The sequence below is a fragment of the Carica papaya genome, chromosome 9 (genome assembly GCF_054855325.1).
Source record: "Carica papaya isolate Zhongbai chromosome 9, ASM5485532v1, whole genome shotgun sequence".
Classification (NCBI taxonomy): Eukaryota; Viridiplantae; Streptophyta; class Magnoliopsida; order Brassicales; family Caricaceae; genus Carica; species Carica papaya.
Genome location: NC_142317.1, coordinates 30790124 through 30818120, shown reverse-complemented (window position 1 = coordinate 30818120; position 27997 = coordinate 30790124). Strand labels below are relative to the sequence as shown.

Below are 27997 nucleotides of genomic sequence, written 5' to 3'. Positions count from 1 at the left end.
TTTCAAAGTTTCCAATTGTTGAAGCTTACAGAGGTACATAATAATAGTAGATTCTAAAATGTGCCGAGCAAATGTAAATAAACAGAATGGAGCAAATGAAATTTATACAAAATCGGTTATATGGGAGCTAAAGAGGATAATTTGACATCAGGGATTGTAGTTTCAAGTTGAGAAAAAAATAAAAAAAAATAAAAAAATTAGGCTACAACAACATGGAATGTAAGAGCCCACTGCTCATCAACAGTGGCTAAATTCATGAAGCAATCAGCTCCATAACTACAAGCAATCATCAAGTCCATCCCCCAAGAGAAATAATCGTGGTAATAGGAATTGCATACATGAGAATGCTCTGTTCATAAAATTTCCACAGAATCATGTGAAGGAGAGTTCTTCCTTTCATCATTCCGTGTACACTACGAAAGGTGGCATTCACTCGTTGGTCATCATTTGAGATGTAGAATGAGAATAGATGTCGAGCCAGAGACCACTCAGGTTCCTCAGTGATATAACAGCAGAAAACTACTCACAGTTAGCACCATATCGGCATGTAACCTCCTCTCCTTCTATAAGCCTTTCCAAAGCATCCGAAGGAAGACCAATCATCTCTAGGGTCTTTTCCCACACTCTGTGTGAAGTCTCAATGTTGTGCGATTCTTCTGAAGGATTTGTTGGACGACAATCTTGCGAAATATATGCACAAACAGGCCAATTGTCTGCTTTCAACATCTCGCAGTATTCGGGAATCTGAGGGTCGGTGGCTGCAAAGAGAGAACTCCTAGAACCTGCATTTGTAGTAAACCATGACAAGGTCAGCTCAACCTCTTGTAAATTTCCAAAGTTTATACAATCATTGCTGCATCGGATAATCGGATATAATGGCCTTTTGTTGACATGGATTACTGGGGTTTGAATCAATAAATTCTAAATTGGACCTAGAGCGAAAATTGAAGTTTGGAGCAACAAATGGTCTAAAAAAGAGTGAATTAAACCTAGGAGCAAAGAAAATGATCATTTCTTTCTCTCTTCTTCTTTTTATAAGAATCATAATAAAAAAGTTTGTTTCTTTCACTCAAATTTGTCATAGTACTTACTTTCATCCATCCCACCCAACCCTCCAAAATCTATTATAGTAGTTATGATAAGAAATTTAATTTAGCCTAATTTCCCCCTCAATTCTCTACTCCTCTTACTCTCACTACAATGACTCACTACAGTACCCTTCCCTGCTAAATGTCATTTTTCTAACCCAGGTAAATTCTTTTATATAGGGATAATTTGATTTGGCTTTGTCGTTTTAGATGCTTATAACTTCATAGAGCTTTTATAAGCTGAAAAATAAGCAAAAAAATTTGTTTGGGTACACATTTTTTTATTTGACCTTAAGGTCCACAAACATTGTGTTTGGTAAATATGTGCGTATAGGTTGAAATTTTAATAAAATAAATAAAAAGAAGGGCACATGAACAAGAATTTGGTAATTTAAACATGCAATTTTTAAAAAATTATATTCCATTTCATATTAAATTAAATTTGTAGTAATTTTCGTCTATTGTTATAATAAGAGTAATATAATACTTAATATACGTCATAATAATTTAATTTTTTACATATTTATTATTTTTTAGTTAGATGATGACCAAAAGAGCATTCCTTTCTTCAACTAATTATTTGAAATTAATATACAAATATTTCTTCATAAATTCCATGCACAAATAGTAAAACAATATAAATACAAAATAATTTTTTTTCTAAAAAAAAGACAATATTAAAGGATTATATATCGTTTAAGAGATGAAAGAATCACAGATCATGAAAAATAAATAGTTGCTTTATCATTTATCAAACCAAGTTAAATTCCACTAGCCATTGCACAAATCATTTTCTCGTAAAGAACGAAACTACTTGTCTTAGACTCCCTACATCTTCCTACTCCAGCTTATTTCCCCAATTATCCTTTCCCCCCCACTACTCTGTTAAACCATCCGAAGCCCATTTTACTTCTATCTTTCTCTAAGCCCCTTCTACTTCTATCTTTCTCTAAGTCCCTTCTACTTCTATCTTTCTCTCCATGCCTATTGCCATCGCTCAACCTCTGGCATCAAATGAGTCAATGCCAAAGATACCAAACAAAAGCAATTTGTTACAAACACACTTTAATGTGTTAATCAACACTTTTTCCAAAGGCAGATCATCCATTTGTTAGAATATTCATAATAAAATTGAACTACATTTTGTACTTGTGCATATGGGATAATAATCACCCAATTCAGTAACTTTACACAATATAAAAGCAAAGGATCCCAAATGCAAACCTTCAAAACGTCACTCCCACCTTTTGTTCATTTTTCTTTTTGAAATAAAAATAATATCTATTCACAGGCATCAAAAAATGCAAACCTGTATAAAAAGTATTTATATATCTAGTAAAATATTGATAAGGTCTGAAAATTCTCACAAGAATAAAGAGGATGACCTTTAAGAAAAAAAACTTAAAGTTTAGAACCATTTGTCCTTAAGACTATCAAAATTAGCTTCTATATCTTCAAAAATCCTCCAATTTTTTTCTTTCTAAACCAACTAGAACGTAATCAAAGGAACAAAGCTTGCTAAATTTTCACTCTACTAACTCCTTTCCATGCTCAAATCTCATCCCTCATTATTCTAGCCATCATCCAATTAATATCTAGGTGGCTATAAGCAAGAGTCCATGATTTTTAAGTGTCAAAAATGGTTGTTATTTTATTGAATATTACAACCTTATATATACAAGTATTCTATAATAGAAAAGAAAATATACTATAAATTACATTAATTATATAGGGTGTATTAAATATTAGAACTCTACATATACATCACTTTCTTTGTCTAGTTATTCTCTAATGCCTACATCTCAACATTCATGGGCATTTTTCCATTTCTTGCAGGATAATGCCTCAAATACAATGTAAGGGATAGATTCGGTATTTGAATTTGCAAGAAAAATTTTATACGATTGTGAACATTTATCAAGTGGTACAAACTGTGAGATGGAATAAAGGGACGTTTAGTGTATTCTCTAATTCCTTTATGAATTGCAATTGGTATAATATTATCAGAACAAGTAGAGTTTTCAAGTCTTAGCTCACTCTTAGAATTCGTGTTAGATTCTTAAACCTGCTTCAGCTTAGAACTCGGTTTCTTCCACCTTGTATGCACCTAAATAAACATGAGGGTAGGGATAATTCCATGAGTGGATGGGTTCATTGGTGGTCTCTAAGGGGTTTTCTTGGATGGTACTTGAATCAGTGATAAGGGCGGAAAAGGTGGTCGGGTGATGTCTTAAGAACTTGGTGCCCCTATATTTTAGCATAGGTTCCTCCATGGAAGTAAAGTTGAAAAAAAATATGAGTTTTATTCAACAAATGCAATATCTGAAGACACATAATTTTTGTGTAGGCGAATGATAACATTTGTACCCCTTTTAAGAAGAGAAGTACTCCACAAATGCACTTTAGGCTTTGGGATCAAGTTTCCCCTTTTGGGACAAACGAATGTGAACGAAGGTCATATACCAGAATACTTGCAAAGACCAGATAATTTGTAACACCCACTTTTAAATAGAATCTGGAGAGGATTTCTAGAGAACTTTTAAATCTAGAACACTAGAGGTTAAGCGGTTAATAATATTATGTGGCTACAAGGATTAATTCTCCCCAATATTGTTTTCAGACGTGGTTCTAGAATAGAATAGCTCTAGTGTCGCAAGAAGGTGATCTTTCTTATGTTCTGCCACTCTATTATGTTATGAAGTTTGGACAGTGATAATTCATGAATAATCCCTTCTTAGTGAAAAAAAGAATAAATATGTGTGACTAAAAACATCTTTTGCATTATGAATGCGAAACCGTTTCATGTGGGTTCCAAATTGGATTTTGATCATATTGCAAAACTTGGATCTTATGTGCCTTATATCAAATTTGGATTTTAACAAAAAAATTCATGTAACCCTAGTGCAATCATCAATAAATGATACAAACCATTGAGTTCAAGAAATACTGAGAACGTGGGATAGTTTTCGAATATCCTTGTGAAATAAGAAAAATGAAAACATACTTCTTTTATTACTAATAGAAAATTGTACACGTTTATATTTGGCAAACCTCGAATATCCTGCAACATAAATTCCCATAACCAAAATTTTTAAATAATAAATGAAACATAACTTTTAAAATAGAGAAAAATGGATGGCCAAATCTTTTGTGGTAAAGCCAAAACTTGTTAAAGTCGGTAGATAAAGTAAAAAGAGATCCACCATGTGCATCTAAGTAGTATAAACCATTTCTACCCTTAGTACATCCAATTATCTTCCCCTAGTTATGATCCTAAAAGCCACAATAAGAAGGAAAAAAAGTCACTTTACCATTCAGATCTTGTGATAATTTGGTGATTGATATAAAGTTTGTGCAGAATTTAGGACTATGTAACACATTTTCTAATCAGAGTAGGACTTATTTTGATGTTGCCCATGCCAGCAATGTGCCAGAAGCCTTGGACATGGCTGTCTGATCTGAGAAAGAAAAGAAAGAGAGCAGAGATAGGAGGAGAAAATGATAGAAGAAACAGAGAAACTGTGATAATTTTTTATCTTTATTCCATGTTTTTCATGGTACAAAATAGAGGTATTTATAAACTATCAAATATTTAAAAGATAACATGGAGGGAGCCGTGATTTGCTCGGCCGTTTCGACTATTACGCAGCGGCAGTAGGATGGGCAGGCGGTGGCTGCAGGAAGATGGAAGTTGGTAAAATGAAGGAACCCTAACCCTAATTGTACATGCACAATAGACTCCTAATAGTGTAGTAGTTTTATATTTAATATAATTATGATTCCTAATCTGGATAGAAAATCAAAAGGTAATTCACTCTGCATCAGTTTGGCTTGCACGTATCTGATTTTATGTGCACATGCAAGCATGGTCTCATCGAAGGGGGTTATGTTATTTTGTTTTCATTAGCTTCTCTTTTGTTTTGATGACTGGGGAATGGCCTCGTTTTGGGGAGTGCACTCAGTGGAAAATTGGGAGAGGGGATAGAATCACACAGTCTAAAAATATGGTTGTAAAGGAGGCTTACAAGGAAAGTAATGACAGCAGGGTTTGGGAAGTCAACATTAATAGAAATTTAAATGATTGGGAGATTCAGGAGTATGAAGCTCTTCTGCACCTTCTGGATTCCAAACAGCTTAACAATGAACTGGGCCAGGTGCTATGGAAGCTGAATCAGAGGAAAATTTTCTGTCAAGTCTTACTACGGCCATATTAGGAGGGAAGGGTCTGAAAGGAGCCACAAATACCCGGTTAAACAAATTTTGCAAATCAAGAACACCTAGAATTGCTTTTTTCGCTTGGAAGACTAGCAGGTAGTGCATACTGACCATTGACAAGCTGATTTCCAGAGGCTGTATTCTTGTCAACAGATGTTAACTATGCATGAATGTGAGGGAGTCGTGGAACCATCTTCTTTTGTGGCATCCTGCGACTTATGATCTGTAGTGCATGATTTATAGGGCTTCTAGGGATTAATTGGGTGATGGCGGGTACTGTTAGAGAGGCAATTTGGGCTTGGGGTAGATTATGTAAGAAAAAAGAATGTACCCAATTGATTCCATTGACTATTTTTAAGGTTATTTGGAAAGAGATGAACTATTCAACTTTTGAGGGTAAAGAGAATTTGACTTATCAGCTGAGATATAGGTGATTTCATTATTTTAATTACATCTTGTTGGGGAATGACATCATGAGGGATGAGGATTTTGGGAGTATCATTGATATCCTAACACGATTGTCAATTTTTAGTATATGGGTGATACCCTTTTGGTATCATGTTAATACATACTTCACACTTTTTATTTCAAAAAAATTAACTTCTTTTTTGATATGATATCTTATCCGCTGTTTTTTGTATTGACTCCTTTCATTCTTAATAAAACTTATTTCTCTATCAAAAAAAAATTATACTTATTTTTCCATTAAAAAGCCAACATAAACAATAAACTAATATTTTCTTAGACTAGGAGTTAGGATTTTCTTAGGATTTAAATTTTTTAATCCCAAAAATAAAATCAATTGAGTGACATTTCTTACCATAAAAAGGTTAAAAGCTTTTTTAACTCTCTCTCTCTCTCTCCCCTCCCACCCTCCACTGAACTCAAAACAAAACCAGATCTAAACTTTCTTCACTAATCCCTCTCTCTTTATCAAAACCCTTACCAATCCTGCAGATAAAGAAGCCTCGAAGCGTTCTCGGTCGATCCAAAAAACCTATGGGCATGTCAAACAGTCTGAATAAGAAGTTCATTCTCATCGACAGCAAACCTTTTGACATCGCATGGGCAAGAAAGAAAATGGACAAACTAAGAATCAGCAAAAACGGGCACGGATTCAGGATCTCAATTCATCTTAATGCAGAGGAAATCCGTTGGGTTGTCGAAATCCTGAGAGATTTCTACTGGAATAAGGGGGGGCCAAACTTGGGGCAAAACTCTCAACGGTAATAACCATTCTCTCAGTTTGGCGCTTGGAAGGAACAAGAGGGGTCGCTTCCTTGTTTTATCCGAGATATGGGGCAAGAAACACAGGAGAATATTTATCCCGGAAGGAATCGAAGCAAGAGGGTTGTGGCACATCATGAATCGGTCTTAGAACTTGCTGAAGTCCCAATTGTAAACCCTTTCTTGGAGCAAACCAAGCAAATGCAGACTCTACCTCCTGTTTTTTGTGATACTACGTTAGACAGGATCCCCCATCCTGTCTCAAGCGATCATTCACAAGACCCTTTCTCAGTTAAGTGCCCACACTGCCATATGGAGCTTCATCTCGACTTGAAACAACAAAAAACTTTCATTGATGCAGTGATATCGGGTCCTAAAGTTACAAACCAAGCGAAGAAGAGTGTACCCGACCCACCCTATGTCAGAATTCGTTTGAATTTCAAACAAGCTTCAGTAATCGAGGATTTCTGACACACAAAGAACCGTTTCCAAATTTTGGCTCAAACCTAATCTGTTGCAAATCCGGCCAGATCGGAATTCATGGTGAATAACTCTAATGGGTCAAAGCCCAGATCCTCAAGGGCAAAAAAAGGCAAGAGAACCAATTATAATGGGCCTAGCAAAGACGCAAAGAAATTCAAAAAGCCCGGCATCAAAGTCCCAAAGTTCAAGCAGGTCCGGAGGCCCAAGCACCCAACCCACATCAACCTCTCTCTAACAGGTAAAATCCCAATCACTATTTTTTGTCCAGAGAGCATTGACAGGGAAAAAGGAACTCACTTTGAACAGATCATTCCCAAAAAATCCTTAAATGTTTCGTTGTCGAGTCTTGCGGGTACCACGGCTAACAATCTTTCACCCGACGAGTTCACTATTCTACCCAGTGAGACTGAGGATGATAGAGACAAAAAGATGTCATCAGGTGATTTTTTCTTCAATCTCCTCATCGCCTTCATTGTCTGGCCTTGAAATGGTTCTTCTTCCTAAACCAGTGCCTTATATACTTCTTATCTCGGCAGTTGAACTATACATGGAAATGATGGAGCCGATAGAAGCTGTGAACCACTACGACGAGAAATTTTACTCAACATAAGTCCGAAGAAATATTCTCAGAGTTAGTAAACCCTTGGGAGTCACTTTCGAAGGCTACGAAGAGCAAGCGATGGCATTATTTTCCATGTTGGAAACAAAAACCCTTGAAAAAAAGAAAGATGAGGAGACAGCCAGCAGGGAAAAGAAAAACCGATCGAGTGAGGATCCCGCGAGTTGAAAAGATTGCATTTTTCTATCAATTATGAAGGAAAAAACAAAATAGCATCCAACAATGGAACAAAGACCAAGCAAAATCGATGATTAACAAAATAATATCTTGGAATGTTCGAGATTTAAATTATTCAAAGAAGAGAAATATCATCAAGGGATGCACAAATCGATGGAAACCGGATTTGATTTATCTACAAGAAACCAAAATGGCATTCATTAACAAAATTACGGTCAATAGTGCGTGGGGCTTACAAGATACCGATTGGCTCTATCTTCTGACAGACAAGACTGCTGGTGGTATCCTTATTTATTGGAAATCAGACATATTAGCATGTACTGACTACATAAAAGGTAAAATATCTATCTCTTACTTATTTGTAAACAAGAAAAACAAAGAAAAATGGTCTTTCTTTGGAATCTATTACCGGGGGAATGCATCGCACAGAGAAAAATTATGAAATGAGCTACTCCAGTGTCAAGTCAGATAGGGGGTAAATAGAGTGGTGGGTGGTGATTTCAACATGATCATGCACCGAAACGAACGATTGGGAAAAAATTCTCTGCTTCTGTGGCCCAAAATTTCAAAGATAATATCAACAGCCTTGGGGTAGAAGACATTCCTCCCAAAGGTGGAAAATGAACATGGGCCGACTAGAGAGACAAGCCTCCTTTCTCCAGAATTGACAGATTCTTGATCTCCACCAATTTTCTTTTGTCTATTCCAGGCCTCAATCAAAAGGTACTTCCTCGTCCTATTTCTGATCATTTTCCTATATGCCTAACTTTTAATGGGATCAAATGGGGACCCAGCACATTTCGTTTTGACAATAAATGGTTACTAGTGAATAACTTTAAGTCCATGGTCAATATGACATAGAATCATCAGTTTAAAAGAGGCACGACAAGTTTCAAACTATCTAAAAAGCTTATCAGACTCAAACAGAATATAAAACCCTAGACTAAGGAAGTTGGTTTGAAAGAAGAAAACAGAACAAACGACTTGTTGAACGAATTGGCTAAAATGGATTTTCTGGCAAGTGAATTCGAGCTACTCCCTAAACAAAACGAAAAAAGGAATAGCCTACGTGAGGAACTCACTAACAGACTTCATATGGAAGATGTATCCTGGAAACAGAAAGCCCGAGATAAATGGATTAGGGATGGAGAGAAGAACACAAAGTTCTTTCAATGTTTGCGAATCATAGAAGAAGATTAAATTATGTGGAGGAATTTTCTGTCAACGGTTGCTAAGTCAGCGGTAATGAGGCCATAAGGGAAGCTGCAAAAAACCACTTCAAATCCTTATATACAAAATCTATTGAACAAAGGCTGAAACTCAACAACATCCACTTCAACTAGATAAACAACGCTGATAGATCAATCCTAGAATCTGAATTCTCGGAAAAAGAAATTTTTGACTGTTTAAAAGATTGAGGGTGACAAAGCACCTGGACCTGACGGTTTCAACCTAAAATTCTTCCAAGAATTCTGGTATATGCTAAAAAATGGTGTTCTTGATTTCTTCAATGATTTTTACAAGAATGGCTATTTTGTTAAATCGATCAACTCCACTTTCCTTGTCCTAATCCTTAAGAAAGAAGGGACTACCTGTTTTGCCGATTTTAGACCAATAAGTTTAGTGGGCAGCTTTTACGAATTGTTTTCAAAGGTGTTGGCTAAAAGACTCTCTAAAGTTTTAAAATCTATCATCGGGGATTGTCAACATATTTTTGTTGAAGGGAGACAAATTTCTGATACTATTTTGATTGCAAACGAAATGGTTGATGATCTTAACAAAAATAAAAGAAGAGAGTTGTTGTGTAAATTAGATATGGAGAAGGCTTTCGACAATGTTAATTGGGACTTTATTGACTATATGCTCAAGCGTTTTTGGATTCGGCTTAAAATGGTACAAATTGATTAAAACTTGCATCTCTACAACTAGTTTTACTGTCATGGTCAATGGTTGCCCTTCCTCATTTTTTAATGCTTCAAGAAGGTTGCGCCAAGGCGACCCGTTGTCTCCGTTACTGTTCATCATGGTTATGGAAGCTTTAAACAACCTTATTGAGCAAGCAAGAAACTTGAATATGATCAGAAGAATCAACATGGTTAAAGAGGAAAATCTTGAGATCACTCATCTATTCTTTGCTGATGAAACCCTAATTTTCTGTCCACCTGAAATTAACATGCTGCTTAATCTTAAATGTATTCTTCTGCGCTTTCATGTTGTTTCGGGTTTAAAGATCAACATGTCAAAATCTGAGATGGTGGGTTTTGGGATCAACAATGATGTGGATCCTCTGTCTTCGGTTTTGAAATGCAAAACAACTTTGCTTTCCATAAAATACCTTGGGGTCTCCCATGGTGCGAAACATAAAGATTCTAAAAGTTGGGAGCCAATTATGGATATCTTTGATAAACACCTTTCTGGTTGGAAGAGAAATTTCTTGTCAAAGGGAGGGAGATTGACATTGATCAAAAGCACCTTATCAAACCTCCCAACATACTATCGTTCTGTCCTAACTATCCTTACAAATGTTGCCAAAATTCTCAAAAGAATACAATGCAGATGAGGAAAACAAGAAAAAAATCCATCTTATAAATTGGGAGGAGGTGAAGACTCCCATCAGCTCTGGAGGCCTCGGGTTGAGATCTATAAGGACTTTAAATAAAGTCTTGCATGGAAAATGGGCATGGAGATATTGAAATGATTCTAATAGCTTGTGAAAAAAAGTTGTGGACTGCAAATGGAATATGAAGGGTTGTCTAAACCAGAATCTGTTGAACCGCAGTAATCATGGAATGAACTTATGGAAGAGTATCTCTAGTATGGAAAAAGTTATTATGAAACGCTCTAAATGGGAAGTGGGCAGAGGAAATAAAATCCAATTCTGGTCGGACATTTGGTGTGGAAACAAAAATATGCAATCACGTTTCCTCTCATTTATGCTTTGGCCAAGATAAACTTATGTGCACTGAGCATGCGGTTGACAATAGCACAGGCAACTATTGGAATATCGTGTTGAACGGGAATTTAAACGATTGAAAAATAGAGGAATTTGATAACTTGATGGCTATGCTAGAATCTATAAGAATTAGTGATAAAGATGACAAGCTGATATGGTTTTTGAACAAAAGTGGCTCTTTTAGCATCAAATTTTTCTATAACCATATTGCCGGCCAAAACAGCAGACCCCCAAGAATCTCCTTCTTTGCTTAGGAAGCCTCTAAAAACTGTATCCTTACCATCGATAATCTCATGAAAAGAGGCACTACTCTAACAAACAGATACTATTTGTGCAAGAGCAATTCAAAATCATGTAACCATTTGTTGCTTTGGTGTCCTACCACTTCTTCTCTGTGGTCCATGGTCTACAGTCTTCTTGGCATTCTTTGGGTTGCAGCTGGTCTTGTCAAAAAGGAATTACTTGCTTGGGAAATGATATGCAGAAAGAATAAAAAATTCAGACTCATCCCTCTTACTATTTTCTGGGTAATTTGGAAAAAAAGGAACAACAGAGCTTTTGAAGGAAAGAAAAACACCTTTAGCAATATTTTGAGCAAATGGCTCCATATCTTTGGTTCTATTGTGTCAGATCATAGTATTACCCATTCTGATGATTTGCGATCAATTGTAAATATATTAATTGACTTGTAAATCTTTTTGTACATAGGTTTGGCGCCCTATATTAATATATTTCTACATATAACACCTCTCTCATAATAGGCCTTCCTAATTGAGATTCAATCCCATAGAATAAGAGACCTTTGGGTCAAAAGAAAAAAATAATAATAAATATAGAAACATCTCTTTTCTTACTAGCTAAATTTTTAGGAAAAATTGGTATTCCAAACCAATTGTTGCATAACTTTATCCGCTAATACATCTGAACTAATATTCAGGAAACTCACCTTCCTGGGGACTAAAGATGAAATAAGGTATGAGGTGATACCCAGCTTGAACAATTTTAGGAAGATCCCTCGCCTGCATTTATATAAAGTAAAAATAATGAGAATAGACCAACCAAAAATTTTGAAAGATCAAAAGTGAATTACTTAATAAGTATTAGTGTATCTTTTGAACATCAATCTTGTCATTGAGACCATAATTATTTTTTTGCTTAAAGGGAACATAAGAAAATCATTATTGAACCCCAAAAATTAGTAACTTTGCAAAACTAGATCTCTCAAAATGTTTAATTTCCTATTATATGGTAAATGTATGACGAAAAAGAGAACTTTTTTAACTATTACGCACTGAAAGTCTATAATGAGCAACAAGGATACCAGTGAAATCTATTATAAGTGGAGGAAACAAATAAATAAATATGCAGTAATGTACTCCTAATTACTGAAACGTATGATTCACATAGTTTAATAGTGAACCATCCAGATATTACATTTTACTATAATGTATGAAAGAATATACATACATATATATAAAAGTAAGGTTGACAAGGCCATAACTTACACAAATTGTTCTACCCAAGCCACCCCCAAATTCTAGGACCTTTAGGAAAATATTTTAAGTCATGTGCGTCTACCATTTCACCACCAAGACATTTTGAAAGTGAATTGTATTTCATGAATATGATATCTATCTAGTGTGATATATAAAATATATAACAAAGATAGAGTGTTGGAACATTTCTATTAATCAATCATGTCACATAGGCCAAAGTCAGACATCCAATTGCTTCGATTTGAGTTATCCAAATAATGTCTTATAACATTAATTATCAAAAAGATGAATAATGAAACCTATTTATCAATTCAATAGAAGCCCAAACAGATGAATAACATCCCAATAATGAGAGATATGTAAAAAGTGAGTCCATTTACGCCTATTCCTAATCCTAAATAGAATATAACAACATAATGATCTATATGTAGACATATATCTATCTAGATACACTTGAATGACTTTTTCTCATAATGAAAATGTATATAACCTTATTCTAATCTGGTGAACTATGGAATGCACTTATAATTATGGAATCGACTCAATCATCATATTATAGAATATAGTTCATACCCTCAACCCATTCTCATTTTAAGTAGAACCAATCTACTAATTCTTAATTCCGGTTAGTATAAGTAAGAGGGATCATGAACTAAGAAATAGATTCTAAGAGTTAACTATAAAAAAATTATTCAATCTGGTGAACTCTATGATTGTTGGAAACCAGCCCCAATGGTTCTCTTTCTTCTCTTACCAAAAGCTCCATCAACTTCCTAGTTTTATGCAAAAAGCAGCTGCTGCTCTACCCAAATCTAGAATCTCCAGAAAAACTAACATCTATATGCATAAGTTTATGTTTCACTCTTCAATCCATTTTATTAATTTACACAAATTTTCTATTACTGCCACTAAACATACCTCTAACCAAAAGCCTTACTATTTGTACCACAAACCATGCTATAGTAAGCTCTCCTTTACTAACTATAGAAATGAACAGTAAAAAAGTATATGTTCAGCTCGAGCAAAATGTAACTTATGTTAAACATTAAGGCTCTCTACATGAAGCACTCTCTAAAATTTTCCCGGGTTGATGTACCTAAATAAATGTATCTCAAATAAGAACCGTTGCTCCAAATTTATGCATCACTACTTCTGGAGCCTCCACATGAGTGACACTCCATTAATCATCTCCTCCTTTGGTGCGTTCAGGTTAGAAGTTATGCAATTTCTCTTTGTCCTCACTTAACCTTTCCTAGGTGATTAGTGGTTGGATTGCGACTGAATTATTGCCTTGGCATGGGATTGAAGCATACAAGTAGATGAGAAAGATTGTCTCCCTTCTTTCTCCTGGCGATCATGTGGAATCATTTGGAAGGAAAGTAACATAAGTTCTTTTTATGGCATTGTATCTTCTTTTGCTTGTTTCGCTAGCATGGGAGATCAGTGGTTCCAGAACTTGACTAATTCGTTTAATGATCAGCCTCTGCTACATGAAGAGGATTTAGGCAACCTTGTGAATGTTTTGTTTTCTTGAGTTTTATACAGTTAATGTATTTAGGTGGCACCCCCCTGGTGCCTTGTTAATATGCTTTACTCCTTTTTCATGAACTCCACTAAAAGTTTGTAGGGCCAAAGGCAAGAAAAAATGCATACTAAAATGTTTAATCAGCTAAAGTTACCCGCAGTGGAAACTACCTATATAGAAGTATTAAATGCAGATCAGTTTGACAAATACCAAAGTCCAGTAGATCAACAAGTCCAAATTTTTATCCATAGACGCAATGAGAGTGAAAGAATATTATGATTTAGTTCACATATAAAATCAAAACATTCGACATGCTGCAATCTTTTAAAACGAAGTTGGTCATTTTCTGAAATTTATTCAATAAAATCTCTGGGCCTTTCTAGCTACCTCCAGAAAACCACTGCCTAGCTTCATGCTGGAAACTTCCTTGAGGAGTAATTGCAGTAATCATACATATTTTTGCAACATTCATTCACATTAGGCAAATTAAAGGGGATTGTAAGTCATGAATAGACACCTATGTTTTCAGGAAAATAAGTCAAAAGATAATAAGGGACTTACAACATTTGTCTGGACTATTCCAGGTGATACACATAAAACACTAATGCCAGCTTCAGCAGGAAGTCGTCTATGGAGGACACTGCTAAACATAACCTGCAATTCAAGGGGCACAACAAACTCTAAGTTATTATAGATAACTTTACTAGCATGTGATAAGATACCTATTTATTTTTCATAACTCAGAGCTCTGCAGCCCAATAATCCTAGAAATCACTGAAATAAGCATAATCGATTAGCTAAGGATATGTGTTAGAGAGCAAGTGACAAGGAGAGAAATAAGTCTTAAAGAGAGAGAGATAGTGTAAGCTAGGGAGGCCGGCCCTTCTGTTCTAGCCTTCTTCCTTTGGCCAGACTGGCTAGCCAAAGCAACTGTGCCGGTTGTTTCACAAAGAACATTTCTAGCTTCAGAGAAAAACAATAATTGTAAAAGACTTCTTTAGTATGAATCTTTCCACTTTAAGATCTTTCCATCCAATAATGGAACCAAGCTACTGAAGATCCACTTCCTCATGCAAATCAGTTATTCCCACCCAAAATGAACCACTTTTTGATTTTAACCTGTCCAAAAACATAATCCATTTTTTGAAGACAAGAAGACATACTTTAAAAGTTTCAGTATAAGCCAATTAGCCAAATGTACCATCAAAAATAGCATATTATAATATAAACTGGAAAGATGTACTTAAATAAATTTATTTAAAATATTTCAAAAAGAAAATATAAAGATTAAAAGGGTAACAATAGGACACAAATTACCTTTCTTTTCTTTAAACAAGAAGGATTAACTTTTGTTAAAAACTGAGCTTTTCAGATCACAAAAAGAATAAGATATAAGTAAAAGTGTTTCATATAAAAGCAAATATGGAATGATAAATGACACTTTTTCAAATATGAAGTCATATCTACTGATGTAGTGCTTCCTCCATCTCTACCAGCAGTAGAACATTAGAACTTGAGAGATTATGAAATCTCTGTATTTGTAAGAAATGAGATACTCAATGTCAAAGTGCCTATAACTTGCATATTGCTAGTCACGTATACCCAAACAGGGATATTCCTAGCAAATCGAGAGACAACATAGTGAAAACAAGTTTATAAGAAGAATGCCCCAGACAAAAGCCCTTGAATTATGCGCTTTTATATTACTGAAGAAACCATATGAACGCAGCCAATAATGCAAACACAACCTGGACTGAAGCCCTCGAATTTTCTTTTGATAACTTACCTTTAGCTATATATGAATCACAACTGGACCGAAGTGGGTTTTGGAAAAGAAGAATTTTACACTCATCCAAAGTACTAAAAGAGTTTTCAAATTTGTATTGGAAATGAATTCCTAAACAAACTGGAAGCAAATTTCCAGGAAAGCCTTTCCCTGATTCACCTGTGCTAACTTGCTGCTTGAATATCCCAACATGCTTGTATACTTTTTTTTCCCAGACACAACATTCATGTCTTCTGTGTCAACAAAACCAACATAGTGCATCTACAAGAAGAAAAAGAAGACATCATGAGATGTGCTATTGAATGGGATTAGCATGACAAGAACCACATGTAAAACAAAGTTCTGATACTATAGCACATAGAAATAATATCCACCACCTTTCTTTCTGAATGGAAAAGCAAACTGATTCAATTAAAGATATGGCTATGTAGAGACTTGCTGTTCATGTGGGGATGTGGGCTTTGTGCTCAGAATGTAATGTAAGAATTTTCCAACAAGGCTTTAGTAATAGACATATTATTGCCTCGTTAAGTGTGGGTCAAATCTCATTGCATTTTGGAGGGTTTCTTTGTATCTCTGGCAATGAGACTGGGTTACTGACACACAGCCCAATAAGGTTTAGAAAAATAGAAAAAGAAAAAAAAAATCCAATCTAAAGTCACAGGACTATGAGGTACTCAATCAATATGGGAACAGCAATAAGTTTCATAAGCAGTTATCTACAGTAACATTGGATCACCAATGTAGCTAAAGGGTGTCAAACAACCTGATATATAAGGCACCCTTTAGCTATTCCTGCTGGCAAACCTGGTTGGTCCTTTTATGGAGGCCTCCAGTTTTGACATCCTCCCTCTAGCATCTTTGGAGATCCATGAGATAAAAGGGAGACTGCTTCTACGGGCTGAGAATAGCCATTTGAGTGAGCTGGGAGTAGTCAGAACTGCTGGAAAGGAAGAATCAGTTGTGAATGATGAAGATTTCACTGACAAGGATAGTGCATCGGAATGGGTTATGAGCGATCTTTCCAGGTGTAAGTTTTAAAGGATATAAAGAGATGGCTACTAACCTTTTTAGGCAATTGAACTAAACAGAGGCCATCAGGTTACAGCAAATGGGTAGCTAAAACACCTAAGGACCAAAGCAAACAGAAAGTCAGCAGGAACAGTACTAAGGAACTTAAGAGATTGTAGCATCCTATAAATTATGAAAAAGGGAATATAATTGTTAAGGGGCTAGAGGTGCTTCTGCCTCTGAAATACCTGTCTAAATTATGTTTGAAAAAGATTAATTCTTGTAATGTGTGTGATAGTAATGAGACAAACAAAAGGGCAATTATCAAAGGTTGTCTTGTTAAATGGAAGCAGAATATAGTGTGTCTTCTCGAAACGAAAATGGAATGTATGCCTAATTCTCTAAAGCATGTGTTGCCGAAAAGTAGGGAGTTCAGATGGCGTGACTCCTGGTTGGGGCAGCTGGTGGAATTTCTGTTTTGTGGGATAATTGAAATATTGAGATGGTAAATTGGCAGAGGGGTGAATGCTTGATTACTTATATTGTTAAAATCAAAGCTTTGGCATGGTGTTACTTGTTTTGCAAGGTGTATGATAAATGGAAGGCCAGTAAGAGGAGGGCTCTATGGAATGACCTAGAAGCTGTAGGAGAAGATGTGATATCGTCGGGTGATTGGTGGATATTTCCTATACAGACATGCACGAACAGTGATCATGTCTCTTGTGCATTTGCAAATGAATTTTTTAAGGTAATTTTGATTTGTACAACCTTCAAAATAAGTCACAAGGTAACAAAGAGAACAAGAAAGAGAAGTTTTTTCCTTCTATTATCAACTTGAATACAATGCCAAGCCTTTAGCTCTTCCAAAATGAACCTGACTATGACCTACTAGAATTAAGTTCAAAGTGGTGCACCACAAGTAAAAGGAGAAAGATCAGCAGAAAAGCAAGATGATCTGGGGTCTCAGCCACTCTCTTGGAAAGCAAAATGAACATTTACCAAATCCTTTCCCTCTTCCTAAGAATGTCAATAGTTAGAATGTGCTGGTGACAAGAAATCATTGGGGCACATCTTTTATTTGCAGACAATACTTTCATTTTTTGTCAATCGGAGGAGGAAATAGTGATGAATTTGAGAGGTGTTTTCTCATGCTTTCAAGTTGTGTCAGACCTTAACATCAACTTGGAAAAGTCCAAAATGGTTAGAAATGGGAAGCGCCGCGATGACGATTTCTTTGACGGTTTGATGGGGTGTAGAACGGTCAAACTCCCTCTAAAATATTTGGATGTTCCACTAGGTGCAAGGCACAAAGATAGTGGGATTTGGGATCCGGTGATAGAGCTCTTTAAGAGAAGATTGGCTAGTTGGAAACGGAACTTGTTAAAAGCACTCTATCTAACATCCTCATATATTATTTACCGGCTCTCACAATTCAGGTAAAGGTCGCAAAAAAATTGGAAATAATTCAATATCGGTTCCTTTGGGGGGATGATGATGATAGAAAGAGATATCACTTGGTAAAATGGATGGAGGTTAAAAAACCATTGGAGCAGGAGGTTTTGGGTATTCGATCCTTGGTGGAGATGCATTGGGCTTTACACGGTAAATGGCTTTGGAGATATCTTAGTGAGGAGGATAGGATGTGGACAAGGATTGTGGAGGTGAGGTGGGGTAGTTGGAATGGTAGAGGCTGTTGTGAAGGAATGGGGGGAACATATGGTACTGGGTTATGGAGAAAAATCAGCTTGGATGGCTACTTGGAGTGAATGTATTAAATGGAAGCTTGGTAGGGGAAACAAGAATTCATTTTTGGTTGGATGAGTGAGCTGATGACGGACGGCTTAGGGACAGATTTGCTGTTGCACCAGAGAAAGATATTTCTGTGGAGGAGGCTTCTGGGCTAGGAAGGAGTGGCGGTAGTTGGAGTGGTGGTGACAAGAAGTCTTAATGATTGGGAGGTAGAGGAATATGAAAATTTTCTCCTCTTACTGTCCAAGGTGAATGTTACAACTGAAAAAGACAATCTGATTTGGAAACTCAAGAAAAACGGGTAGTTTTCTGTAAAATCCTACTATGAGTTCTTTATGGGGATGGATGGTATTAGTCCGTTTTCTTCCCCGTCAAGCAGATCTGGAAGATTCAGCCTCTGTCTAAGATTGTTTTTTTTTTGCTTGGAAGGCCAGCAGGAATTGTATTTTGATTATTGACAACTTGAAGAAAAGACGAAAAGTGTTGGTTAACAGTTGCTACATGTGTAAACGCCAGGCTGAAACGTGCAGCCATTTACTGCTTTTTTGTCCGGCTGTCCAGCATATTTGGTCTATGATCTATGGTCTTTTAGGGGTGAGTTGAGTCATGACTAGTTCGATTAGGAAGGAGATTTGGGCATGGGAGGGAATAAGTAAAAAGGAAAAATTTATTAGTTTCGTCTCTTTGACTATTTTTTGGGTTATTTGAAAAGAAAAAATAAGAGGGCTTTTGATGGTATTGATAGTGAAATTTTAAAGATTTGAGATAGAAGATTCCGTTTGTTCGGATCTTTATTGCTTGGGCATGATTTGTATAGGGTGGAAGATTTTGGGTATATGATTGGTTGTTTTACTAACATGTAAATACTTTTATACATGGGTTGCACCCTCTTGGTGTTTTGTTAATATATTTATACATTTTATTTCAAAAAAAAAGTTAGAATCTTTCCTCTCACAACTTTCAAAGCAAAAAAAGTATTCTAGGCAAAATATTGCTCTCTTAGATTTGTTTCCAAGTAAGGCCACAATGATAAGTAAGGGGGATGGTCAAGGTGCAAGTGAAAAAAATCATGCTGAAGGATCCATTACCACCCAGCTTCCTCACTAACAAGTCCCTCCCCATGAGGTCCACCATGCAAAGAGAGAACTTATTGAAGAGGTTACAATATTTATCTTCTTCCTTATCATTCAAATTTCTCAATAGCTTAACATCCCAAACCACATGATCAGTGGACAGAGAGAAGTATTCACACACCATTGCTTCCAAATTTCTAGCCTAGGAAGTGCATCTACAAAGGACAAACTTATCCTCTGACCAAAATTAACCTTCATCCCAATTGATCTTTGCCATAAATCTGTTCCATAGAAATCTCTGGATCTTTTGGCTCTCTACTTTCCCTCATCAAGTGATGTGAGCATGGATAGCTTGGACTATTCCAGCAACCAACCAAGTCAAAAAAAGAAACAACCCTTAAAGAAGTTGAAATCCCATAGGAAATCTCTCCCCACCCATGAGAGACTGTTTCCACTCAAGAGAGATTTTTATCTGTAGAAGGAAAGTTTCTTTTTCCACTCCATATCTTTCTCAAGTGGCAAAAAAGAAACCATGATCAAGGAATTTCAGAAATCCATCAAGGAAGAATCAAGATCATATCTTTACAAGTCTTCAAGTCAAGATCGTATCTTCCTAAAAGAGCATATTCGCATATAGAAAAAATCAAGGGAGATCATAGATGGATTTTAAACATTTATCACAAGATCATGAATGGATTTACTTTTCTAAAGAATCCAAAGATCTTTATTAAATTAAGATATTTTCAAAAAAATTTCTTTAAATTACTACATTTTCCTAAATCAATCAATCTTTTAAGAAAAAAGGAAACTAAATCTCCAACCTTTAAAAGAAAATATCTCTACAATTAATTACGATATTCTCCATTTAAAAAAGTTTCCTCATAGGGAGATCATATTTATTCTATTTTATAACACAATCATTTTAATTGTTGCAAATTTCCTATTTTATTCTAAATTTATTTTTCTATATAGTTTTGCAATTAATTTTTTACATTATTTTTCTTATTATTCACATGACTTGTACTATAACTAGACCATCAATTCCCAGTTGTATTAATTCAAGTTTTGATAATAATAAAATTACAAAATTTTAGTTTCAACTAGTGAAGTTTTCAACCTTCTTGTTAAGTGGGGAATTGATATTTACTTATTAAAATAACTTGTAATGTTTTCATCAATCTCTTTCTTGAACTAATTTTAACTTATCAAAGTTTTCTTTGTGGCGTTCTAATTAATTCATTTATCCCTATTACCTTGGTTTGTATTCACTTGTTTAGTGCGGGTCAAGTAAGGAGGGTTTATTTAGGGTTTTTAGTTTCTGATTGTTGATGTATCTATGGAGTTTTGGATTAAGTTGTTAATCCCGGCTTCGGCATCATCAAACCTATACTTGGCTCTTATCTTCCACCAAAAGTTACTCTCAAACAAGTTAAATCTCCATAACTATTTTTTTATAGTAAGTAAATCAACAGATTTGTCATATCAAGACCACTATGCCATAATGTGGTGTTGGAATGTCATGTAAATTAAAAGTGACAAAAATATAACTACCAAATATGGGGGGAAAATCTAACCTAACAGATTTTGGTGACTTCATTAACTTCTGGTGCAAACTAATAGACTGCCATGCTAGCGCCCTTCATGCTTAGGTAAGGCAAATCTACCAACTTTTGCATTCGAAGAGTCAAGAAAGTCCTCAGATAATAGTATTTGTAGAAGTCAATAGTTAAACTGCAATAAACTGCCGTTGAAGGATTAAAGTGAGATCTAGATGAACGTTCTGGGGCTAAAAACAGTATTGTTCGCAAATCAGAATAATCAACCTCCAAAGGGTTGCCACAAGACTATCTCATTTTTCTCCTAAATAAATTAGGCATAAATTCTGCTGTCAATGGGAACTCTTTCCATTGGATTGCCAGCTAATTCCATGTTCATTATCCATCAAATTTTTGGAAAAAAAATTATAACATTATGAACAAGAAACATCAATGAGAGATTATAGGGATAATGCAAAAAATAAAATTTATATTATAATGACAGAACCAGGTGCAATCACCATTGAACTTACCACAGAATTCACATTAATAATTCTGCTGGGGGAGCCTCTGATAAGGGATGGAAAAAGAAGCACTGAAAGCAATGCTGGAGCCAAATGATTTACTTGCATGTGTTCTTCATATCCATCCTTGGAAAACTTTTGTGGTTCTGAAAGTCACATGACAGATGATAAGTTGCAAGAAATAATGGGATGGAAAAAAAAAAATTTAATGATAAAATTGATAAAAATTGCGAAAAACAACTTTTCTGCTATTGTCATAAATTGTAAAATAGTATCAAAAATACAAGATTTTTGAAATAAATGTTGACAAATTTGTGATAAGACACTAAAATCTGAACCATATCACATTCAGTAACACTCAGCTTTCAAATACTAAACATTTTAAACAGCTAACATTTTGCTACTAATTGTGTCTATAAGCATGCAACACATCTTTTTGTGAAAGAAATGACAGGAAGAGGCGACTAGCAAGGCTACTTCAGCACTATCATTTTAGTACTCCTTTACTGTTAAAATTTTCTGCCTAAATTATAGTTACTGCTGTTTGAGCAACCCATTACCCCTGACTGAATGGAAAATAAGAGGCCAGATTAGCCTTCCAAACAGGACCCAAGTTAAGGAATGCGCAGGGCTACCGTTCTAGACCGACAATCAACAGACTAAGAATTGGTAACCAGAATGGTACCCTTTTCGTGGTGAGGTTTATAAATGGTTCACTCATTGGAAGAAGAAGAAGAATTAGTAATTTAGTAGTCATAACAGATTGTTGTGTTTATTTTGTGTTTACTTTTAGTTAAGATCGTATTTGTGGATAAAAACGATTTATGATAATTATGTGGTCTAGTGATGGCCACAGAGCATGTATGTGGCAGGTATGCAAATCTAATTATCATCCACATTGTACGGATAATTTCTTATACCACCACTCAACTCGATACCATCTATTTAACTATCCCACAGCCTCCATCCTCCCAAGCCCACCATGCTTTCCCTTTTTTTTTACTTCAGAAATTAAAAAAAATTGATAACTTCTTATAATCCAACAACATTCAAATTAATAGTTAGCAAAGAAAATCTAAATTAATATTTAAACATGTTGCTAATCAAAATAATGTAATCAAACTTAATAATTATACATTGTGATAACACAACATGTTAACTGTAATTTCTGAATTCATAAATACTAAGGGTGCAGCACGGGCACATGTATCATTCATATTTGCCCAGGTAGCAAATATTTTGTTCTTTCACCCACATCTGCCCTGCAGCTCTATATTTACCCATTTACTTGCTCCTAATGAAGTGGGCAGGAACAGGTTAACAAGTAACCCACTCTACTGGCCATCCCAGTGGTCTAATTCAACAAAATAGTTATTTAGGTTGAATCGGACCTAGAAAGTTAATTGTTGGCCATCCCAGTGGTCTAATTCAACAAAATAGTTATTTAGGAAATTGAGTAATTGAATTTGACCTGGTTAGTTAATTGTTTGAATTTTTTGTTATTCAAGCAATAGCTCTTACCCAAGGAAAACAATTATACTGGAGAGTTGACTTTCTTCTTTTGTACTGCATATAATGCTGTTTTCAAGAAAGACAAAGAATACAGATGCATTTTCAGATTAAGTTTGAGCATTTCTTTTTCAAAAGAAGTTTACGTTCTCCCTTCCTTTTTTTTAAATAAAAATTGTATTAATATTGGTACCAATGAGGTACGATCCATTTATAGATTATTTACAATTTTATTAGGTTATCTAATATGTTCCCTAACTCTCCAAAAGATCGGATGGAGTGATTCAACAACAAAAAACCAAGGGTTTGGAACCATCTATTCTTAAGTAAGTCAAATCCATCTATATAATCTACCCCCTCAAAAGCCTTTCTGTTACGTTCTTTCCACACAACCCAAAACATAATAAGAGGGATTATCTCAGCATGTTTTCTCCAACTTCCCATCCTCATCCAAGCCCAAATTTCGTTTTTAACCAAACCAGAAGCTACCCAGCTGATTCCAATAGTGCTTAAGACCATTGATCAAAGCCTTGACACCACAAGACACCAAAGCAGGACATGATTGTAACTTTCCTCTGCTTTTTTACAAAAGTAGCATGCATTAACCAATATTTTACCTCTCCTTTCGAGTTTATCTATAGTCAAAATACATTCCCTACTCATTTCCCAGGCGCTAAAGGAAATACGGGGTGGGACTTTTCCTTTCCAAATCTGCCTGTACGGAATAGGATTTGCATTCCCTTCAAGTTTATATAGCTGTCTATAATAGGATTTGACTATGAAGATCCGGTTTTTTGTCAAACACCACACAGGGGTATCACTACTGTCATTTAGAGAAATGTTGGCCAGAATTCTGAGCAGCCGATCATATTCCCCAATCTCCTAGTTATTCAAATTTCTTTGCACTGAAATCTGCCACTCGCTGATACCTCCCCTCATCTCAACTGCATCACAAATCATGACTTCTTTATGTTGAATAAGAATTTTACGCTCTCCCTTAACAAGCCCAAACTATTATTAACAAAAGAATAGATGATGTAGTACAGGTACCAGAAAATAATCTTGTCCTATATACTAGTTTAGAATAGAGGACGTTTATGTGAGAAACAGAAGAATATAGACATGAGAAAGGAAATTAGGGAGCAAGGTGAGGAAATACAGGGAGAAAAAGAATGAACTAGATAGGTTAGATAGAATAACAACCACAAAAACAAACACAAAGAAAGATGATAGTAAATTAAATCCTAAGAAAAAAAAATTTCTTAATTCATCATTGTCTCCTCCTTTTTCGTTCGTGACCACTAGCTTTTTAATAGGCATTAGTTACAATGAATAAGGAAAATTATAAAAGAGGAAATCTTAAAAATTCTTATTCCTACAATATCATAATCTCCCTAAGAGGAAACTGAAATATTTCAATATTTCAACCAGTAAGGAAATATAAAAGAGGAAGCTTCAAACATTCTATTCTTATAATATTTAAAATCTATCTAAAAAAAAATTAAGATATTATAATGTCTAAATAAAGCTAAATAACCTAAGTAAGTTAAAAATAACAAAATAATAATAATTGCAAAAGATTTCTTTAATAGAAAATTGATTCTAAATTGAGATCTTCTTGTTTTGCATCATTTTACACTACTTGGTGAGAGCTCGATCTCGAGTTTTGGAGTGGCAGAGCATTAAGATAGGAAAAGTTCAAACATGTTCATAAAATCTTTAATTATTTTGATAATCTTCAAACAAAAATAGGTCTTTCAAGAAAAAATAGTAGTATGGTATGATTCATTTACATGCATCAATGTGTGTAAGTCCATGTGGAAAGATATTTACATATGATCAAAATATGTATAAGATTCCCAAAATCTTCAAATGACCCATAATCAAAAAACCTATTGTCGGTAACCATCTATCTTTTACCCTATCAGAATCATCTTCCACAGCCTCAAAACCTCTCTTGTTTCTTTGTCTCCATCGCCCAAAAGGTAGCAAAGGGAATGAGATTAACATGTTTCTTCACTCCACTAATGCCCTTCCACGCCCAAATTTCTTCCTTCACCAAACTATCTATCACTCCACTTATTCAAATTTCTTCACAATGCACATCCTAATCTAGGTACACCACTTGAAACTGAAATCCAACCTACCTAACATGTTTCTTCTCTCCACTAATTCCCTTCCAAGACCAAATATCTTCCCTCACCGAACTAGTCATCACTCCACTTATGCAACTTTCTTCACAATGCACGTCCTAATCCAGGTACGCCACGTTGAAACCCAACATGTCTAGTATATATAGGAGAAATTTCTTGTATATGCTTAACATCAAGTGTGTTTTGCTTTGCTTTGAGGCAATATCAGACCTCAAGATTAAATCTAAGCTTCTAATACTAGGAGAAAATAGGGATGCAATTCAAAAGGCTCAATCCTGAGATACAAAAATGTAAATCTTCCTATAAAGTATTTGAGAATACCTTTGGGAGCTAAATTCAAGCAATATTTGGGACCCAGTGGTGAGCAAATTTAAGTGTAAGTTAGCTAGGTGGAAGAGATGTTTGTTATTTAAAGGCAATAGATTGACACTCCTGAAAAGCAAATTAGCAAGTATCCCCATTTATCTCCAACTTGTCAATTATCCCCTCCTTGGTGGGTAAAAGAATAGAGAACATCCAATATAATTTTTTATGGGGTGACACAATGGGAAAAAGAAAATGTCATTTTTTGCATGGGACATGGTGAAACGGCCTTTTCATAAAGGAGGCTTGGGTTTGAGATTGCTTCTTGGGTTTAATAAAGTATTACAAGGAAAGTGGCTATGGAGATTTATGGGGGAAAAAGAAAGTTTCTAGTGGAAAGTTATAGCAGTGAAACATGGGGGTGGAAGGAATGGGATGGTTTTCTTAATTCCCGAGGATATCTCATGGAGTGGGATTATGGAAGAGAATACACATGAGGAGAGGGGACTTGTAGAGGTGCATTGGCTAGAGGGTGGGGTCCGGGGAGAGTGTAGTTATAGAGAGATGACTGGATACAGAAGGGGGTCCTTCTCGCATATATATTTGAATATTTATGTAATAGTTTGTAATAACTATCAAGGAGTCTATGATGGGCAACAATGGCAACAAGAATTGGAGTATCAAGCTGATGAGGAACTTAAATGATTGGAAGTTGGATGAGTACATGAATCTTATTAGGTCTCTCTCATTTATGAAAGTGGACATACAGCAGAGGATAAACCAATCTAGAAGTTGAATTCAACGGGTAAATTTTCGCCGAAATCTTTTTATGAGCACTTGACCTTTAAGGGGATGGAGAGGATTGAGTTTCCTGTTAGACACATTTGGAAGGTAAAAGCTTTGCCAAGAGTGGCTTTTTTTTACTATGGTGGTAGCATGGGAATGTATTCTCAATCTAGATAAGTTGATTAAATAACAGAATTCTTGTAGGCGGATGTCATTTGTGCAAGAGTGGCGAAGAAACTTTTAATCACATCCTTTTGTGATGTCGTCTTGCACAAAGGCTCTAGAGTTCGGCTTACGGACTCTTGAGGTTGTCTGTGGGCAAAGTCAGTCAAGAGTGAACTCTATGCTTGGGGTGGGTAACAAGGGGATAAGAGGATAAAGCTTATACCTTTAGCCACCTTTTGGGTCACATGGAAAGAAAGGAACATAAGATCTTTTGAGGGGGGATTGAATTTAATTTTAATAGATTTAGACACTTTCAGACCTTGAGTTATCTGATCAGGTGTCATCTAGTTTGTTCTAGTGATGACTTTGGGAACTTGATAGACATTTTGGTTGATTTGTAAATTTTTTTCACATGCCTTGCACTCCTTTAGTACTCTTGAATGTTTTACTTTTTTACACTCAAAGAAAAAAGATGAGAGAATACGAAGAGAAGCAGAATGAACAGAATAGGTTAGATAGAATAACAACAAGAACCACAAATACTAAGAAAGATATTAGGGAATAAAACTCTAACGACCAGTACACCTTACATAGGGCAAGTCAAACAAATCATACAAGCAAATCGAACTCAATTCATTTACAGGCACCAACCTCCAATGGAAAAGATCCCTGCATTGTTAATGAGAACATGCAAGGGTCCTAAACGTGCATTCCAGGCTTCAGCAAATCTCGCAACAGAATCCAAGGAGAGAAGGTCAAGTTCCATCACCTTGAGAAGTAAAAATTTGTGTCAGCCATGCCAAAATGAAATTCTAAAAGGAACACTAGAAAATCACTTGCAGGAAATATGAAAATCTGCATTGCCTACGGATTCAAACTCTAACAACTACGATGTTTACCTATGGATGGCCACATTACAAAGCTGGTTAAATAATAAACAGCTTCAAAGACATAATGCCACGCACAGTTGCTCTTATAAATACCTCGATATTAAGAGGAAGGCCCCTTCCAGACCATTCATTCTGCCATTTCTGTATCAACTCATGAGCGGCCTTCGAGTTTCTAACTGCCATAACAACGTGCGCCCCTGCTTCTGCCAATTGCCTATAGAATGAGGAAGAATAAATAAAACCTAAATGTATTATCCAACTTTAGCATGCTAAAAGAAAAGAGAGTAAAACTATACAACAGATTCTATCTAAAACTATACAACAGATTCTATCTGCTAGAAAACGTTAATTTCTTCGGCGAAGAAAACGAAGAAATGAGGACCTGGCAATTTCCCGGCCGATTCCGCTGGTGGATCCGGTGACGATGCAGGTGAGATCATTAACAGGAGGCAAAGGCAGAGGGTTCTGCAAGTGGCTAGCCATTATTCTCTGGAAAAGCATCTCCTGTATCAGACACAACCATCCTCTTCCCCACTCTATCCACCCCAATCCTTCCTTCTTCTTGCTCGACGACGCCGTTTCCCTTCTCATTTCTCCAATTCCGGCGACCAACTCCTGGCAGACCAGAGGGGCGATCGAGTTTGAATCCGCACCCTCTGTTTCGATGGATTAAAAAATTCACGTGAATATATCAGTCCAAAAGGTTCCCATGGTAAAGTTCATGACTCGC

At 35.7% G+C, this 27997-nt stretch overlaps 1 protein-coding gene across 1 annotated transcript; it reads right to left on the bottom strand.

Annotated features, from left to right (window-relative positions):
* Nucleotides 1–78: 78 nt before the first annotated feature.
* On the bottom strand, nt 79–27997 carry LOC110810081 (dehydrogenase/reductase SDR family member FEY-like). Its single transcript, XM_022036144.2, has 8 exons — nt 27650–27997; nt 27361–27481; nt 27029–27146; nt 21471–21607; nt 15729–15830; nt 14345–14437; nt 11709–11781; nt 79–782 (listed from the first exon to the last, which is right to left on the bottom strand). Exons 1-8 carry the CDS (start codon nt 27856–27858, stop codon nt 520–522), a joined length of 1116 nt encoding a protein of 371 aa, XP_021891836.1. The 5' UTR covers nt 27859–27997; the 3' UTR covers nt 79–519.

Excerpts from the sequence above, each read along its gene's own strand:
- LOC110810081 (XM_022036144.2), bottom strand. The coding sequence starts at position 27,858 with ATGAGAAGGGAAACGGCGTCGTCGAGCAAGAAGAAGGAAGGATTGGGG. Across the intron at positions 27,482-27,649 it reads ATCGGCCGGGAAATTGCCAG|GCAATTGGCAGAAGCAGGGG; the intron begins GTCCTCATTTCT and ends CTCATTCTATAG. Across the intron at positions 15,831-21,470 it reads TTATTAATGTGAATTCTGTG|ATGCACTATGTTGGTTTTGT; the intron begins GTAAGTTCAATG and ends TTCTTCTTGTAG.